This window comes from Chelonoidis abingdonii, chromosome 11 (assembly GCF_003597395.2).
Source record: "Chelonoidis abingdonii isolate Lonesome George chromosome 11, CheloAbing_2.0, whole genome shotgun sequence".
Lineage (NCBI taxonomy): Eukaryota > Metazoa > Chordata > Testudines > Testudinidae > Chelonoidis > Chelonoidis abingdonii.
The window spans coordinates 38,491,395-38,510,751 of NC_133779.1; the positions used below are offsets into that span (position 1 = coordinate 38,491,395).

At 53.1% G+C, this 19,357-nt stretch overlaps 1 protein-coding gene across 1 annotated transcript; it reads right to left on the bottom strand.

Annotated features, from left to right (window-relative positions):
• Nucleotides 1–234: 234 nt before the first annotated feature.
• CNN2 (calponin 2) lies at nucleotides 235–18,484 on the bottom strand. Its single transcript, XM_032787011.2, has 7 exons — nucleotides 18,361–18,484; nucleotides 7,987–8,108; nucleotides 5,279–5,345; nucleotides 4,993–5,130; nucleotides 3,086–3,202; nucleotides 2,353–2,499; nucleotides 235–1,867 (listed from the first exon to the last, which is right to left on the bottom strand). The coding sequence occupies exons 1-7, from the start codon at nucleotides 18,421–18,423 to the stop codon at nucleotides 1,604–1,606; spliced, it is 918 nt and encodes a 305-aa protein (XP_032642902.1). The 5' UTR covers nucleotides 18,424–18,484; the 3' UTR covers nucleotides 235–1,603.
• Between the last annotated feature and the right edge of the window lie 873 nt (nucleotides 18,485–19,357).

Genomic DNA, 19,357 nt, shown 5'->3' on the forward strand with positions numbered 1-19,357 from the left:
AGTCTTAAGAAAGCTACTGAGAGGCAGCCAGTGACCAAAATGAATGTCTTATTTCAATACTGTGGGGGGGGGGGGGAAGGGGAGGGAGAATACACTGCCTTTGGAATCTGAGACCCATCCCAGCCTATAACCAGCGACAGTGCGAAGCAAGAAACAAGTAATTCTGTATTTTTTGCAATGGAGCCAGACCTATTTTTTAATATACTTTATTTTTTAAAGTCACAACAGCGCAAGTCTTATCTGAAAGCTTTTATTGCCTATATTCAAATATTACAGTTTCACATTTTATTCAGAAAATAAGTTCTAAGCTACCTTTACAAGGACAGTAGCACCTGGGTTGGACTGTGCAGTATTTAGGTTATCCACATGCAGAAGGAAGTCTCTGACCTCAGACACAGCTGTGGCCAAGATTCCATCCAGTTCTTAAGGACTTGTCATTTACCAGCAGCACAGTGTTGTTCCCTGCCCCTACAGGTCATAGGATGGCTGAGGAATGCCCAAGCTGACACACTGATCAGGAGGCCACATACAAATGCAACTTGAAAGAAAAAAAAAAATAAAATAAAATTTCCTGATGGTTTAAACCAAGGTGGAGCCAAACATACAAAACCATGTAACATTTGTAAGGATCCACTGTCCTAGCAACCGTGCAATGGCTACACAGCCCAGCATCCCACAGCTGGCTGTGCCGATGCAGAACTGTCTGCCTGAGCACTATCAACTACAGGATCAGGTAATAAGATTCTTCTTTCCCTCTTCTCTTCCAAGGAGGGAGGCAGAGGGGAGAGGAGAGAGAAGGAGCCAGAACATAAGAGTATTTTAGATATTAAGTTAAACACTTGGTCCCTAGGATGTCGCCAAGGTACGTTACTGTCCTTGCCTCACTTTAAAAGTATATACACATTAAAAGAGCATGAGCCTTTTAGAGCTTCACTTTTGGCATCATAGAAAGGCACCTAAAAAAGAATTCCTTGGCCCTTTGAGCGAGATCTCCAGAAGCAGGAAGAGCTGGCAAAGGCTTTACCAGAGCCAATGTGGGAGAATCCACCTGTAATTATTCCCTTTGAGATTTCGTGACCTCACTAGCGTAATCAGGAGTCATTTGGGACAGCCTGGGGTGTTTGATGCCATCGACACCTATGCTGCTAGAACTGCGACAGCGTCACAAGAATCACATCAGAGCATGAAGAATAAAGCAGCATTCTTGCAATGCAGAGGACTGCAGTGCTAGAAGGTTGCATCCCATTTGAGAGCAAGTTCCCCACTCCGTTCCCTTCCCCAAGAAACACACGTAGCCCCAGTGTTTTGCTGGTACGTGTCTCCCTGCATGACTAGAAGTGGACTCCATCAGCAATTAAAGGCCTGCCTTGTTCGCATTCTGCAAGTTGCGAGCAACAGGCTACACCCCAAAAGGTGAGAGGATTTTAAGAAGCCACCAACTCTCTCCTTTAAGATCAGGGGATTTTTGTCTTTGCTCAGAAAAAAAGATTTGTTTAAAAAAGTTACAGAAAGAGGCTATAGATACTGGAGTGTTGCCGGCAACAGAGATCTGCACACGAGCTGGCCTGGGGATGTGGCCTTGTGGCCAAGCAGGACCTAGGGCTCAGTAGCCCTCTTCTTCTCGGTAGTAGTGGTACTCCGGTGGGTCCGTGCTCTGGTCGTACACTGCATTGGCCACGTCACCGGCGTTGCCCTGGGGACAGTACTTGGGATCGTAGATCTGTCGGCCCAGGCCAAAGATCTGACCGCTCTGATTGGCTCCCTGGTTGGAGCCCATCTGGAGGGACATGGAGGTGTTGTCGCACTTCTCGGTGCCCATTTTGGTGTCGTAGATATGTCTCCTCGTGCCAGGAGCCGTCATGCCCACCTGAGAGACCAGATTTGTGGTAACAGTGGCAGCTGGAAACCCCCATTGGGGATTGGGCCCCCACTTCACAAGGCGCTACAGGACATAGCAAGACCCTACCCAAATAGCTGATCTACCTAGACCACATGGCAAAGGGGGGCGGGAGGGAGTGTACAGCTTCTGTTTTACAGGTGGGGAAACAGACAAAGCGATTAAGGAACTTGGGCAAGGTCATACAGGGAGTCTATGGCAGGGCCAGGAATCCAAATCCACGTACCGGTCCAGTGCCCAAACCACAAGACCAGCTCTCCAGCAGTCTGAGGAGGCACCAATTACATCAAGTAGGCACCTCTGGAGCTTTTCTAGATTTAACCCAGCTGTCCAGTCAGGAATCTACCTTCTTCCACCCTTAGCCACAGATGTTGTCCTGAAGAAACTCCAGTCACTCAACTGGCCCCTTTTACCTCCCCACAGACAGTTCACCAGGTCCACAACTACCTGCTTACCTGGCTAGCGCACTTGTTGGTGCCCATCTGAAGGCTGATGGTGGAATGGTCCATAGGGGCCAGGATCTGGTTTTTGGGATCATAGAGGTGTCTCCTGGTGCCATAGGCCGTCATGCCAGACTGGCTTGCACACTTGTTTGTGCCCATCTGTGGGCAGAGTCACATGGAGAACTAAGCTTACACCTCAATTGAGTATAAAGCAGGTTCCCCCTCGCCTCAAACAAGACAACACGACCTGGCTAAGCCTCCTCTCCCCACTCCCATACTAAGCACAACTTCTCGTGGCTCAAAGACGGCCTCTATTCAGAGGGGTAAGTACAAAGATTCCCCAGGGCGAGGATTCTAGCCCCACCTCCAACTGCAGGCTTTCCAATGGATTTCACGTCTGCAGAGCCACAACTTCCCATCCCCAATTCCCTGCAAGGGCAACTCTCCAGGTCCCAAACCTCTGTTGGTTGGGAGGAGGGAGTCGGTAATGCTGCCCTTCAGACCAGAGAACCTGTTCGATACGCCAACAAGGCCAGGAGACCAGTCATGAGATGAAGGGCATGAGGCAGTTCTACTCTGTGCTGGGATGTTTCACATCCAGCTTGTGTAACAGGAGAGCTTCCAGTCTCTTGCCCATCAGCCGTATGCAGTGGCAGAGAATTCAGGTGTTAAAGGGGTAACAGCATTTCATGAGACTTGCCTTCCCACCCCATGGCCCTGTCTAGCCCACCCCTGCCCAGCTCACCTGAAGCCCGATGACACACTGGCCGGCCTTCATTTTTGCATCGTCAAAGTTCCTCTGTTGTTTCTCTGAGTATTTCACCCCGATGTCCACGTCACTTTGTATCCCTTTGGTCTTTGCCTGCAGCAGAAAGAAGGGGAGTGGGGGCCGGCATATTAGAACCACCGAGTTCTGTTCCTGCATAGAAGAGGATACTACAACCTAGTGTTGCATGATCATCATCAGTCAACATACAGAATCCAACCCAGAAACTGCCAGGCTGGATCAGCCCCCTGGTCCATCTAGCTCAGTATCCCTGCTCCATCTAGCTCAGTATCCCTGCTCAGGCAGCAGCCAGCATGAGATGCCTCACAGGAAGGTGCAAGAAATTCTGCAGTTAAGGGATAACCTCCCACCCATGAAAGTCTCATCCTAACAGCTAGAGATTGATTTAAGCCCTAATGCATGAGGTTTTATACCCCATACAGAGATGGCTATTTGTTCATTTCCCCCACAGCACCTTTGACAGGGTACGAGGTATTTTAAAGTTCTACAAGCTATACCCACAAAGTGCAGATCCTTTATCCACCACAGAAATGCAGCTCTTTATGGGGTGGAACGTGACAGATTTGCAAGTGGTGCAGAGACAGCTTGGACAGAGCACAAGGACGCCAGCATCTGAAGTCTTCTGCAGCGTGGGGCCTGGGTCACTTGCTGGTGTGAACTAGAGTAAATGGGGGACTCTCTAACCGGAGGTCTTTAAATCAACAGTTGAGGACTTCAGTAACTCAGCCAGAGGTTAATGCCAATTACAGGAATTGGTGGGAGAGGTTCTGTGGCCTGCAACATGCAGGAGGTCAGATGAGATGTGGTCCTGCCTGGCCTTTACGTCCAGGAGTCAGATGTGACCTCTGCAGGCCAGACACGGTGACTTCCAGTGCACGTGCGCTAGATGCTGCATTAATGAGTCTTCAGGGGCTTGTGTAGTAATTTAAAAGGAGATACCCAAAGGAGAACTTGGCCAGGACACTGGAGCCAACACCTTCATCTTTGTCAGGGGAGCCTTGTGTGTCAATCCTAAGACAGCCACTGACCTACTTTCTACTAGCTTTATCCTTCATCCATGCAGGATATAAAATCCAGACACCACAAGGCAATGCCTCTCGCTAGCCAGCGCAGCCCAGCAGGGCAATGAGCACACACCTCAGAGACCTGGCGCCTCACGGTTCAGGCCAAGAGCGACAGCTCCAGCCCCAAGCCGCTCCTTCCCTTTACAGCCCTCCCACAGGCCCGGCTGCTTTTGAGAACGGAGGCTTCCCAAGTTTGTTAACAGAGCTGCTTCCTCCTCCCCCGCCCTCCGAGCTCGGTGGAAGGGCTCCCGGCTGCCGCTGGCTCTGTGTGCTGGGGCAAGATCAGTTCTTCCCACCCCCCAGAGAAGAGCCTCCCGGGAAAGTCTGAGCCTCACTTCAGCTTTAAAGCCAGGACATTTTGGAGGAGGGAAGAGCTGCACCTCTACTGTCAGAAGGCCTCAGTGTAGCCACTTCCTTTGGCAGCCTAGGGCTCTTGAGACCCATCCCCCCCAGCCACCCTCACCCCAAACCCATGGGAGCTGGGTGGGCTAGGAGAAGGAATGACCACTCCTGCCCACAGGCCATATGGGATGGATGCCAGTGCAGGGTCAGAGGGAAAGCAGCTGGCAAAGGCTAAGGCAACCCCGAGACTTAACCTGACTCATGTTCCTGCTTCAACAGCCCCCACAGAGCTTTGCAGGGGCACAGAATCACCAGGGTGCTGGTCTCTGCCCCCACCTCCATATGACAGGCCACCATACCAAGGGTATACCACGGATGGGGGAGGGTGCCTTTCGCAGTCCCTGTGCATCAGCCGAGATGACCAGAGCAATGACAAATCAGCCTCACAGCGGTACTCACCATGCCTGCCAGAGCCAGCAGGCACACCTGCACCTGGGTCATGTTCCCGCTCTCGAAGAGGTCATTGGCTTCAAAGAGGTCAACGGGGTTCATGCCGTACTGAACCATGGCCTTTATGAAGTTGGAGAGGTTCTCCAGCTGGTGAGGAGAAGAGCCAGATAAAGACACAGGCCACAGCCAAAACGGGGCCAGGGAAGGAACCCACAAGGCAGCATTTGAGAAGTCGCTCCCAGGCAAGCAATCAGCCAGGCCACCCTCGCTGTAAAAGGAGCAGCCCAGCACGTACCTGGTGCCAGGCCTGAGCCGAGCGGTTGATCTTCCTCACTGAGCCTGGCTGCAGCTTGTTCATGAGCCTGGAGAGAGCAAGAAAGAGCCATAAGAGCGGACGCCAACCACCCAGTGTGGAAGCACATTTCCAGCCACAGTGGAGTTGCACATGCTTGTCTTAGGAGGTTCGGCTCCTTTTAAACAAGCACCCGTCAGAGATAAGGACGTCCACAAAGCTAAACAGTTAGCAGAAGAAACGCTCATCCCTCGACTCTCATACAGAACTTCTCTAAGCATTTCACAAGAGGGGGGCAGGATCATTCCCTATCTGTGAAATGAAGGCAGAGAAAAAGCAACTTGCCCCAGGTCACCCAGCAAGTCAGTGGTAGAACCAGGAACGGAATCCAGGCCTCCTCAGTCTCAGGCCACTAGGAGACACTGTCTCAGGCTTGGGCTGCACAAAACTTACCCCTGTGCAGCCACATCAGCCAGCAGTGTGGAAAAGCCACTGCACCCCCAATGATTGTGATAGTGACGAAACCCCAACGGACGGCAACAGAGGCAAACACTGTTCAGAACGGTGATGCTTGTCCCCCAGAAGGACACCTCCTCGTGGCGTATACTGCATCTACACTAGCAGGCTCTACCGGTACAGCGATGCCAACATGGGCTGTGTCTACACTGCAGAGCCACAGCAGATGCAATATTAAAAATCCAAGTCTCTGAGATCCAGGCTAGACAAGTATTATGGGAGTGGCTCGGTGTCCCTGGCATGGGCCATTGTTCTAGGTGCCGGACACACGCAGGACACAAGGCTGTATTCATTCAAGGTTAAGATTTAAACCTGCACTTAAGGAAGCGTGAACGTTCTGGTCCCTAGAGCAGCTCCTGGCCGGGCTGTCCTGGTGTAGGAAAGCAGCCATGTGAACACCATCAGCATTATAACGTGGTAAGGGAGTTTGGAATGGCAAAAATGCAAGATCCCCCTACATGGCTCTGGGAAGGTCATTTCTACCTGGCTTTCCCCCAGCGGGATCATCATGTTCCTGACATATCAGTCCCCCGGAGAGAAGTCAGCTCTAGCTTCATCTACACACAGCAGGAGCATCACAGGCACCGAGAGATGCACAGCCCTGTATTTCCTGGCACGTGTGGTTAGAGACTAACGCAATATCCTTGTTACATATTTTCTCCCTCTGTTCTGAACTACAGCCACTTTCAGCAACAAGACTGTTACCAGGATCTCAGATTCCACCTACCCCCAAATCACAGAACCAAGACAGAGTCATTCAAGGCCATCAGCCATTCTCCCCTCTGGCTCCCTGTCTGCTAACCAACAAAGGCTGCTTCAGGAGAGGTCCTGAAACAGTCCCTCTCGCTCCAGGCCTTGGGAATGGCTAGGCTCTGCTGCATTTCTTTGCAGAGGCAGATCTGAACCCTGGAACATTCCCATCTTTCAGATGCTTTCCTGGAATCGGCCTCTCCTCTCCTGCTATTTGCAGCTGCCCAGACTATTATGAATCTCTATGATCTGCTTTCAGAGATCCTTGGAGAGATGCTAGAAGAAGGCAAAGTATTCACTATTCATGACCCCTGGGTCTCCGGCACTTACTGAATTACCAGCATGTGCTTAGGGTTACTCCAGATGTGAACCTGCTCCTCCATCCCCCTTCCCCCCCATACCCAAGCCAGGGGCTCCAACACCCCTCAAGTCAATTCCCTTTTAAATGAGCTCCAGAAGCCCCTTGGCACTTCCGCTAAGTAACATCTCACAGCAGCAGCGCTAACTTTCTCCGGTGCCGGTGGGTGCCCGTGCCGCTTTCCCTGCCCTGACTCCACCCCATCCCCAAACCTCATCCTCTAACTCTGTCTTCTCCCTGCCCCTACTGGATCCCTTCCCCAAATCCCCACCCCGGCCCCGCCTCTTCCCCCAGCACGCAGCATTCCCCCTCCTCTCCCCTCCCTCGCGAATCAGCTGTGTCAGGCACAAGGGCCAGGAGGGAGGAGAAGCAGCACACTAACGGCGGAAGCGACTTGGAGTGGCTGGGTGGGCCAACGGGGAGCTGCTGGTGGGTGCTCAGCACTCACCAATTTATTTCCGTGAGTGCTCCGGTCCCGGAGCATGCACAGAGTCGGTGCCTATGTCTCTCAGCCAGGAGCAGGACCTTCTGCCACTGCATTTGGCAGCCAATCACACAGCACAAGCACTTGCCTGGCCCTAGTCCGGCCAACGCCTCTGCGTCCTAGGTCGAGACTGAGAGTCTTAGCGCCAAGCTTGGGACCTTTGCAGAGACATCGCAGGCAATCACTGAGGCAGGGCTAAACTGGTGATTTAAGTGCTGGTTATCACTTGCTGAGGGCCAGTTAACCCCCCACCCAGGCTTTTCACAGCTCTACATGCCACTGTATCTTCCACTTCCCTCCCGCTCTGACTCTGCAGGCTAGAATATGCTGCACCAGGCCCTGAACGGTGACACGACTTTGCACCTCCCAACATTTTCCTGAAGCGACACCGCTGGCTTTAACCCTCCAAGCCGGTCTGCAGCTCCGGCTGGGGCCCTTGATGCAGAATGGGTGCAACTAGCCAGCAAGATGGAAGAAAGTGGAGCTCTTCCCCTGGATGGCAAGGGGAGGTCAGTGCTCACAGCCTGCTGTTCCATCAGCTCCCTGCTCAATGCAGACCCAGGATCCCCCAGAGCCCTCCAACCAGCCCCCTCCCAGACTCACTCGCAGAGGATCACTCCATCCTTCAGCCCCAGCTGGAAATCAGGGCCAATCTCCTTCCCGGTGATGCTCTCGATCCATATCCTCAGTTCAGCCTCCTTCTGGGGATCATACTTCTGGGCAAGCTGGGAGGAGAGCAGAGAATGGAAGAGTCAGGCAGCTCCTCGCTGGATCCCCGGGCTAGCCACCCCTCCTCCCACTGCCCACTTCCAAGGGAGCGCAGCCACAAGGCCACATACCCTCTCGCTGCACATGGGTTGCACAGATCTACAGAGCAAGCAGCACATTTCAGTAAGGGCTGCAAGGAGACATAACTATGGGAAACAAGACAGACTCCATGATCAGAGACCTCTGGGAAAGCTGAAAGAATACCAGGACCACCTGGTCTGAGCCAGATGTGTAGCTCCTCACAGGAAGAGGTGCATGTGTGGTGGGGGCGGGGGGTGTTAGCATGCAAAGCTAATGCAGTCCCCCAGTGCAGGCTAAAGCAGCCTCAGGTTGCACCCCTGTTTCAGTGGTCCTCTAGTCTGCTCCCCAGCAGTGCCCATATAAACAGGGTACATGTCTGCCCCAGTCATGCCCACTCACACCCAGATTCTCACCCATCCCCTTCGTGCCCAGGGCTGGTCAGTGCAGAATCAATACCTTGGTACCTTGGCACTGCCCAGCGTGTGCACCAATGGGAAGCTGGCCAAGAGGCGTTCCTCAGCCTGGCACCAGCACCCCCACACCATGCTGGCTGGCACTGGCAAGTACTGGGTTTCCTTTGACCCCACAACCCCTTTGTAGCAGCCTAGCTAGCGAAGAGGGGCCCCGCTTCCCTCTACCCAGGTGTGCTAGCAGCAGGCCCCCATGAAAGGCACAGGCCAATGCGGGGGCAGGAAGGAGACCATCATCAGTGCAGGTCAGTGTCCCGTTAGCATGGCCGCTGGTAAGACTTGTCAGGACACAGCTCCCCAGAGGGAGCCTTAATGGTGGCAAGAGAAAACAAAACCCCAAATCACTGCCAGGCATTTTGCCGCTAGACTCCCCTAGAAGCCCAATGGGCTGAAGCCAAGCGGGCTGGAGACCAGAGGGCACAGCATCAGGAAGGGGCCATCTGGATGGCACCAAGATACTTGGTCAGCCACCACTTCCTGATGCACCGGAAAGCCTGACCATGGAGGAGCTCAGCCATGAAGAGACCAGCAGCCTCTGCTGCAGTGTACACGCCCTGACGGTCCCTCAGCAGCCAGCTGGGGCAGAGCCAGCAGACACCCAGCAGCATTTACATGTATGGCGAGTTTAACAACTTCCTTGTTTTGCTGGGTTTTGACACACGAGGAAGAGGCTGGTCTAAGATCGCACGAGAGTGAACCCAGCAAAGACGGCTCTGGGCTGGTTCCCGCTGGACGTTCTTGGAAGCTTGGGTCAAGTGCAACAGCATCATGTCACACTCTTCCCCACCTAGCTACCAGCCAAGAAATGGTGCAGCCTCTGACAACGAGGTCACTAGAGATCACCTGTTGCTTCGGGGAGGGGGAAAGGGGGGGCAGAATGTTCCACTCCTCCTGCCCAAATCCCAGGCTGGCCAATTGCAGTCTGCCAAAATCCCCTGCTGCACTTCTTGGCTTGTCCTTCCTTCCCCATCACAGAGACACGACTGACCCTGCCGTTCCCTGCCCTGGAAGGTGGCAGACAAAGCAGGCTATATAAAGCACAGAGTGATCATTACAAGACAGAAGCTAGCGAGGTAGGAGGTGTTGCGGTTAAGACACCGGGCTGCTGGCGTGATTGACATCCTGTGTGAGGCAGCACAACTCACCGCTCAGTATAGATGCATCTTAATCTCCTAGAAGGGGGAGATAAAGCAACTGCACTTCAGCCTTTTCCTTGGTGAAGCAGAAGGTCTGGAAAAGTTTTGTTTAAAAACAAAAAAAGCCAACTAGTTTTCCAGCTTGTTTGATTTTAACAGTAGAAATTCAGGTCCTGTCTCTTCAGGAGCCTGAACGGCTGGAGAACTGGCACAGAGGTGGTGGAGGAACAACACAGCTGGGGTGGGCAGGCATGTTTTAAATTCTCGTTAATCTGTAAGGCTCGTTTAGCTCAAGTGACTGCCCCTGCTGGGGAGAAGGGTGCTCTTTGTTAAAGACTTGGGCCCTCTGAGCATTGGCCTGCTAAATCCAGGGTGCCGAGTTCAATCCTGGAGGGGGCTATTTAGGGAACTGGGGTAAAAAAAATCTGTCTGAGGATTGGTCCTGCTTTGAGCAGGGGGTTGAACTAGATACCTCCTGAAGTCCCTTCCAACCCTGAGATTCTATGAAAAGTGCTGCAGCCCACAGCAAGACCGGACTTCGTACGGGAAAAGACCCAGCAAAACAACATGATTTTAAGAGGGAACTTCTCAGGCCTTTTTGAAGCAGCAAGGAGAGTGCCCCAGTGCACTCTCTTCCACAGGTGACCTTCAATGCTGTGGATTAAGTTCACCCCACATCAGCGTGCGAGAGGCCGGCTGTATCTGCCTGCCATGGTGCCACAGAGCTAAGAGGCTCCTACAGTCTCAATCCTCATTTGCTTCTGGCCCAAGGCCACTGGCAATAAAACCTGAGCCTACAGATCAGGGTGTCATTTGCTATGGGGCAATGGGGCAGTTGTCCCCCCTCCCCCCCAGCAATATCTTGCCTTGCCCTGAATTTTTTTTATATGTCTGTAGCTTCCAGTCCTCCCTGACTTTGCAGGTTTATAATATAATCACACATCTTACTCCCCTGACCCCAGAATTTCTCCTGAAGTGCCACCACTGCTATAGATGAACTGGGATCTTGGTGCACTGGTATGAGAAGCCAATGGGAAGCCGGGCAAGATTCTGCCCTCTTCACCCAGGTCCCAGCGCGCATGCGCACGCACACACCCCCGCCCCAAATCTCTAACACCTGCCTCCCACAGGAGCAGAAACCCTTGACATCCTTGAAGGGGAGTCCTGGAGCTGGACAGAACAAGAGCTCAGAGGCCTCAGCACTGCAGCCCAAGCCAGTGCCCATGGGGTCAGGACCAGACTTCCTCTCCCAGCATTCCAGGAATGCGTCCCTGGCAGATTCCTTGGTCACCACGAATATACCAAGAATGCAAAGTGCCTTGTTTAAATCAAGGCTGCAGGCCCTTCGCTGCTGATTGGGGGACAAGCAGCTTTAAAGAAGTAGTGAAGGAGACAGCAGGTCCCTGCTGCCAGAGGAGAGTCGTCAGCATGTCAGACGGCCTCTCCCAGCTGCTACTAAGCAGCCTCTGTTAAGGGCTCACGCCCAGGAGCACCTGTCAAAGGCAGATGCTGGAGGAGCTGCTGGCTGCTCTGGAGCAGTGTTTAAGCCTGCATAGCATCAGGAAGGAAGAAGGCTGCTTGTTAGTAGAGGGCTAAGAATAGCCACCCTCCACTTAGTGGAGTCATTAAACCTAGAACCTTTGGCACCAGAAACATGGGCCTCTACCTCTTCAGCTAGGGGTGCAGCTCTACTAGATGGCAGCAGTAGTAGGCCCTTACCTTTTTAGATAAACCAGCCACTAGTGGGTAAGTGATATTAAACTACTGTGTCACATTAGATACTTACAGGGCCAGTCAGTTCCCTGACACTACAGGGTCAAATTCCAGCAAGATCAATTCAGCCCTTCCAAGGTACAAGACTAGTATGATGCAGTTTAGTACATGGGTGTCTCCCAGCCATGGAAAGCAGAGTGTCCCCTCTGCCCGGGAGAAAAGGTCCCCTGGACTTGACAGTCTCCTTGGAGAAAGTTCCCCTCCTCTGGCTTTGGGAGCAGCTTGCAGTCCTCCACCCCAGAGCTGACTGCTTGTCAGCCGTGCTCTGAAAGTACACAGCTTAAACATTACATTTCAGTCCAGCTCAAAACAATTAGACTTCCACGTTCAACAAACCCCAGTAGTCTGCAAAGGTAGAGATAGCAAGGGGGGGCGGCGAGATCAGCCTCAGCTTATCTTGGGCAGGAACAGGCATCTTAGCCCAGCTCCTTAAGAGCACAACAAGTTCAATAACTACAGAGTCTTCCAGCATGGACAGGAGCAAAACCCTTGACGAGCTGAGAGATTGTTCTATGCTCTGAGTGCTCCAAGCTCACAGTTGGGCCCTACCAATGTCACCGTCATAGGATTTAAAAAATGGTAAATTTCATAATTTTAAGCTATTTAAATCTGAAATTTCACAGTCTTGTAATTATAGGGGTCTGACCCAAAAAGGAGTTCTGGGAGGGTTGCAACGTCATGGGGAGGGGGGTTTGCAGTACTGCTACCCTTACTTCTGTGCTGCTGCCATCAGAGCTGGGCAGCTGGAGAGCAGCGGCTGCTGGCCGGGAGCCCAGCTCTGAAAGCAGAGCCACTATCCATCCATCCAGCTCGGAAGGCAGAGCCACCGCCAGCAGCAGCGCAGAAGTAAGGGTACCATGGATAGTATTGCCACCCTTACATCTGTGCTGCTGCTGGCGAGATGCTACCTTCACAGCTGGGTGCCTGGCCAACAGCTTCAGCAGCCCAGCTCTGAAGGCAGCGCAGAAGTAAGGGGGGTCATGGTATTTCCACCCTGCAATTCCCTTTCAGGTCAGGAACCCCATTTGAGAAACGCTGGTCTCCCCCGTGAAATCTGCACCCTAGGGTAAAAATCACACAAAAGACCAGATTTCACAGCCCGTGACAGGTTTTTCATGGCCACAAGTTTGGTAGGGCCCAACTCACAGCCTTTGGCATGTGGTTTCCAGCAGAGGCAGCCACACAGCCCAGCTCATCCATACTCCCATCTCTCCATACCGAGGACTTGGCATGGGACGAGGCTCCCTACCCACAAGGAGGCAAGCTCAGTGATGGAGATGCAGAGGGCAGATTAGCCAGAGACAGTCACACCCACAATGGGCCCAGGTCCAAGAGAGCTTGGCTCTGTCCACATGGGGGCCATAAACCTCATGAGGAGAGCAGAGCTCTCCTGGGAGTCTGGCTCCAGACCACCAGAGAGCCCTCTGGCAGCCCAAGCATACAGCAGGAGAATCTCACTCCCAGTCTCAGCTCTGAGAACTGCGACTCTTGGGCAAGTCACTTCACCCCTGCCTCAGTTTCCCTGCTTATAAAGTGGGGGAAATAACGCACTCTGCCAGAGGGTACTTTGGATAGAAGGGTATGAACGCGTTCGATCAGCTGCAGACTGACAGCGCACTACAGCCGGGAAGCAGCACCCATGAGGAAAAAGGGAGAGTTTAGGATCTGGAGAAGTCCATGGAGACTCCAAACCCCCACTGGATTCAGAGCATTGCACTATCGTGAGGTCACTAGCTGCCCAGCCCAGGAGCAGGGCTGCTCAACACCCTGCTGTGAAATGCTCAGCTCTGGTTTCACAACAGCTTTCTTCATTCCCTTTTGCAACGCATGAAGGGGACTGGGGCGTTAGGGGGAAGGGGAGACCTGTTGACGGCAGCAGTGCAAGGGGAGGGCCCTTGCTCAACACATACAAGAGGCACTGGAGATCCTAGCCCCAATGGCACAGGAGAATCTAGCACTAATCCACAGCCCTGCACCCTTCCTTCTCTCCACTCTGGCACTTGGTGCAGCTACTCTGGCATGTAGAAATGAGCCACACCCAAACCCACTCAAGATCCAGGGCCTTGCACTGGCCTCTGGATGGGAGCTCGCCTGATGGAGGAATCTGAACATGTTTGCTGGATTTCACAGGGATCCAGGGCAAATCAGAACACAAGATAACATACAGGACCAGGCTGGGATCCTTCTCACCCAGCACCAGCTGCTTCAGACAGACAGGCAGCCCCCAAGTGGAAGGAAGTTACTACCTAATGCCCATCAGTTAATAGCTGGGCTGTGCCCCGAAGCATAAAGGTTTAAATAAGCCAGAGCAACTAGCCTCTCCAGCATGACTGCACATGCACACATGGCAAACGAGAACATCGAATCCTGGCTTCAGCTCCGGGATCGCGCTGGTCTGGGTTTCATCTGCCATCCCAGCCCCATGGGTAGCGCCAGCTGCTGTTTCGCTACTACAGACCTACCAGAGCCGACACTATTCCCTTGTGCTGTTGCCCCTCCCCCAAAGTATTTATCACACTCTAAGCTCCCTGGGGCAAGGACGGTTTGCACAACAGGGCCCTGATCCAGTAGGAGCTTTAAAGGCCGCCTCTATAGTCCTTTAGAAAGCTCCCTTCTCCCACTGATCTATCAATTTCAGGCACTGACACACAGAACAGGCAAGATCTTGATCACCCAACCCCCTAACTGCAGAATCCAAAGTGAGCAAGGTTAACAATTTGGATAGGACCCTCAGAAGGCAAGAGAGATCAATTCACATTGGCGTTAACAACCCATCCCAACAAGAGAAAGCTTCCCATGGAGAGGGACACACATTACATGTTCCCCTCTCACGCCAACATTATCACCTCCCCAAGCAGTTTCTGCACCAGCTTGCATGGCCAGGGGAATGGTTCTGATTTCTGGGGGAGGGAGCATGTCAGCATTCTGCAGTTCATGCTGCAAAGTCTGAATTCTTTCCCCTAGACTCTGCTGTGAATGTGGTTAGGTGACGGATTGATTTGACCCAGGGACAGAGGGAGATAATTTGGGGGGCGGGGGAGGAAGAGAGGAGACAGACAGACAAGCTGGCCCCAAAAGCAAATTCCACAGATTCCATTCTCCAAGGATTTCTCCCCTTAGAAAAGTTGTGCTGATTTAACTAGAACAAAATCCTTGGTGCAAATCCTGAATATCAAACTACTGTGTGCGCCAACTCCCTTGAGGTGTAGCTGACTGGACTGAACTGAACTAAGCAAGGATTAAACAGGGTCAAGTGTCTCTGCATTTAGGGGCTGGCACCACCGACTTTGATCTAGTTAAATCAGTGCCTCTTTTCAGCGTCGGCAAGGCCTAGGCACTGCTGCAGTGTCTGGGTTAAAAACAACAGGGTTACTGCTGCCAGTACAAACCGGGGAAGGTGGATATGTCAAACACACCTTTTCCACTGGGTTCTGGAGTTTCCCTTCCCTCCCTTTATAGCATCGCCCCCTTAAGCAACCTAGAGCAGAAACTGCATGTCCCTTGGGCTGTGCTGCCTAGACAAAGGGCTGAGTTAAAATTGGTTTAAGCTGGCATGCGTCTGATCGCTCTTCCGGGTTAGAGCAGAGCCTTATGGCTGGTTCTCTTCCAGATTTTGGTGCTACACATCAGCTGCAGTTATTTATACGGCTTTTATGGAGGTTATAAAACAGGTCAAATGGTGGACAAGAATTAAGCGTTGCTCAATGCCAGCCTGTCCCATTGGCTATAAAAAACGCAAACCCTCACTCAGCTGTTTAGAGAGGACACCCACGTTGTGCCAACATTTGCAGGTTACTTAGTGTTCAGCCATAGTATTGACTCCATCTCGTGCAATAACACTTCACGATTGGGCCATAAGGTTTCGCTAGACGTGTTTCCAAGCAGAGACAGTGGAAGGCTGCAGAGAGAAGAGGCACCTGCAGTACAGCACCTAGCGCAATGCAGTTGTAACTGGAGCCTCTGGCATTACTGTATTGCAGATCTGTATGTGGGAACCTGCTCCCAGAGAGCCCTCGGCAATGTCACATTAGCCAACTGAGCAAGCTGGTCTCAGAGGATGGGTGCAGAGGAAACGTGCCACATTGCAACTGCAGCAGGAACAGACCGAGAAGGGAAAGATCCCAACCCTTTTCAACCTGTGCCCTGCCCACAGGAGCCCTTCCTGAGCCAGAGGGGGTATCAAGTGACAGAATCAATCTGAACTGGATCTGAAGATACCAGAAGTTCACACTTTGTAGAAGGCAGCTCTGGTGGCTGCACGTTGGAGTGAAATCAGACTCTCAACAGCCTCACCAACGGGAAGCACTAGTTTTGTGGGTTAGTCCCAGCACAATCTAACCCCCATAAGAACCAGTCTGGATGACACAGCTACATAATGCTACCGGCAGCCTATCTATACATGCACCAGTGGGAGATTTCCCTGACATCACCTTGAACCAGGACAGTGCCCGGCAGCCGCTCCCAGCAAAGGCTCGCTGCTGCATGTTGTAATGGGCCAGCAGTTCCCCGTTCCACCATAGGCCAGCTCAGAAGTTGCATAAACAGCTTTATTTTATGACAGCAGCAATTCAGAACCTCAGTCAAGGACCCCCAGTAGTAGACTTTGTGCAGATAGGACTGTCCCTGCCATAGGCAGGGGACAAGATAGGTAAGATGCCAACACCCACCAGCCACCGATCTCCCAGTGCTCCACAAACATTTAGTTTAGACTTTGAGAGGTGGCCCAGTGCTGTCCCCGTTTTCCAGAAGAAAGAGAGGCATGGGGTGACACCAGTCCAAGGCTATGCCTTGAGTCAGCATCACAGCAGGGAACAGAAGCCAGGAATCCCCACTCCCAGAGCCATGCTCTAACCACTAGCCCACGTTCCCTTCATTGGCAATTTAGCTTGGGAAAGGGAGGATCCTTTTCCCCAGCACAAAGTTATCTGCAGGGTAAGGCCTCCTGAAACACTTCTGGAAGTTACAGGTAGCATCTGAGCAAAGCCAGGCCCTAGACACTTAGTTTATTACATCATTATTTAGGTCAGTTGCGTTTCTCAGGGATTATAGCAACACACTGAGAAATGGAGGCCAAATTGCCATGAAATAGGGAGCTGGGTCGAGTCAGGGATAAGAAAATCTGCTGGAACAGAGTAAGGTGTAATAAGAATTAAAAAGCCTTCCCTGGATCACACCTAGTATTTATTTTAATTACACTCAGAACAGGACCAATCCAATCTGTAAATGATAGGTTTAAGAATTAGGACGACGCAAACTGGGAGCCAAGAAGCTGCACCATACAGTCTAAACAGCTTTGTCCCCACACCTTCCCCTGAGAGGAGTTGGCTATTCTAGAAAGAGACTTTCCATCAGGCTACAGCCCCATGGCTTGTTTTCTGCCCACACCTGCACGCCCTTGCCTAATAGCCTCCCTTCTCAGAGGGTTTAATCTGTGCTCTTGTACATTTCTCCTAACAAGAGGCAGGATTTAACCATGTTTACCCAAAATCTGGAGTTAACCTGTATTCCCCCAGGGCTATCAGCATCCCAGCCAGCTACAGAACCAGCTGAGACCACTCTCAGTTCAGAGAGAGGATCAGTTCAGGCCCAGAAATGTAAATTTTGTAAGGGGGGGAGGGTAAACGGCAAGCGAGAGTTCGCATTTCAGGGTTTCCTTACTCAGTTTAGAAGCCAAACTTTGCAACCCTGGGACAGAGAAGCTGAGCGGGAAACTGACTAGAAACAAAAGTGAAAGTGACCGGTTTTAACTTGGTCTAAGAGTAGCAAAAAGCAAGACAGACTGAATGGGCCTGAGTTCAGGTGTTAGCAGTAACGAAGGGGGAGAGGAGTTTAAAGCTACAATGCGCTTAATAAGCCGACCAGGGCTAAGCTATTGAGCTAAGTAACACGGCTCTTGGGTCAGGACCAGACGGCGAGGAGGAAACGATGCTCTCAGATTTGTTGTGGCAAACAGAGGAATGTAAGGCGATGCCCCCTGCCTACCCAGCTCAGCTTGAGAGGAGCAGGCTACGCCCAGCTGCTTCCTCCCACATTCCCACCACCCTCCCTTTGTGGAGATGGGCACCACGCTCCCCCAAAACTCAGGGCAACTGGATGCGGAGATACATTTGACTCCCCCCCCCCCCGCCACACCCCCTCAAAGCTACTTTATAGACCCCATTAGAAGGGCTTAATTTGCAGGGAGAAAGCTGCCAAGGCACAAGTAATTTTTTGCGTTCATAACTGATGCGGCAAACGCAGCGGTGCCCGGCACATATTAAGCACCGTCCATTGCACAAGGCCAGGTGAGGTTCTGGGCGGTGCTGAGAGTGCATGGAACCGCACCAGGACACAATCTGGCCTTGCCCCAAACACACTTGGAAGGGCCCAGGGAGCCGGAGCAGCCCAGGAAAAAGTTCTGCCAGATGCAGCCTGGAACAGGCTTATGGGACCAGTGGCAGGGAGCCCTCCTGGTCCCCTCTAACTTTGGGGGCAGAGGGAGGTGCGGGCCTTCTCTATCCCCAGAAGCCGCTGCAGAGCCCAGAAGGAGAGGTCCCAGCCAGGGCTGAGCAAAGGAGGGCGGCAGAGGAGATTGGAGGCAGATTTCCCCAGGGCCAGCAGCTGGGACTGAGACGGGCCAGGGCGCTGGCTGCGCGCCAAGGACACAGCTGGGAGAATTTGGAACTGGACAGTCTAGCTCTCGCCAGCACCCCAGGGCGCACCGGGCAGCACCCAGAGCGCACAGGGGAGCTCCCCAGGGCGCACAGGGTCCCCGCTCCCAAGCACATCACAGCCCCTTCCAAACTTTCCTGGCGAGCCGCCAGCCTCACCCTGCTCTTGACCTCCGCGGACAAGCCGTAGGACGGGCCCTTGTTGAACTGCGTGGTGCTCATGCTGCGCTCCGGGGGCTCCACTGGGCCAGGTCCCGGGGCCGCGGCGTTTACAGGAGACTCCCTGGCCTCGCTCCGGGCAGGGCACCGCCTCCTCCCGCTGATTGGAGGGGAGTTAAAATAGCCTTATAAGGGCAGGAAAGCTCCGAATTCCTGCAGGATGGGGAGTTTCCTGTGCGTGTCCCCCCAGTGACCCCCGGGGTCAGAGCTGGGGGCTGCGCCCCCCTTCCAGCGCCGGCTCCGTTCCAGGAGCCTTTGTCAGGCTGACGAGCCGGGCGAGGGTGAGAGAGGGACCCTGGGCGCTCTGGCGGGGGCAGATCCCAGAGATGGGATTTCCCACTATGTTTGGGGGGTTGAGCCCCCTCCCCCTCCGCACCAATCACTCACACACACACACACACAGAGCTTCACATAACAGACATCCAGTCCTGACACACAACCCCGCCTTACACACAGACACCCTCCCCTTAACACGCCTCCCCCCGAGCACTGACACACAACCCACCCATCTCCCCAGACACACCAAACGTTACACTCACCCTGGAAATAAACACCCACCCCGCTACACACTCAGCCCCATCCTAGAGTACAGCCAACCGGTGACACGCCCACCACACACACACACACACGTGCCTGCACAATCCCTTATGTCCAGTGCTCAGTTTGAAAGTGGTGCCAGGGCTCAGGTGAGCCCAGATTGCCGGGACTATGAACTGCCAAGCCTAGAGGTGCTGGGGCTCTCACCCCTGGCATAAATTAATCACTGCTTATGTCAGATGCTCGGGGCGCCTCACCCAGACCCCTGGGCACACCCGAGCCCTTTAAACAGCCAATGGTCCCTATGAGCCCGCCAGCCCTCCGGTGTACACACAACCCCCTGCCCCCTCCCTCACACACGCTATAGGGCTGGGCACGCTGCAGTGATGGACGCGGCTAA

Coding starts and splice junctions, on each gene's coding strand:
- CNN2 (XM_032787011.2), bottom strand. CDS start 18,423: ATGAGCACCACGCAGTTCAACAAGGGCCCGTCCTACGGCTTGTCCGCG. Junction 5,346..7,986: donor GATGGAGTGATCCTCTGCGA/GTGAGTCTGGGA, acceptor TGCTCTCTCCAG/GCTCATGAACAAGCTGCAGC. Junction 2,500..3,085: donor AGTGTGTCATCGGGCTTCAG/GTGAGCTGGGCA, acceptor CTCTGCCCACAG/ATGGGCACAAACAAGTGTGC.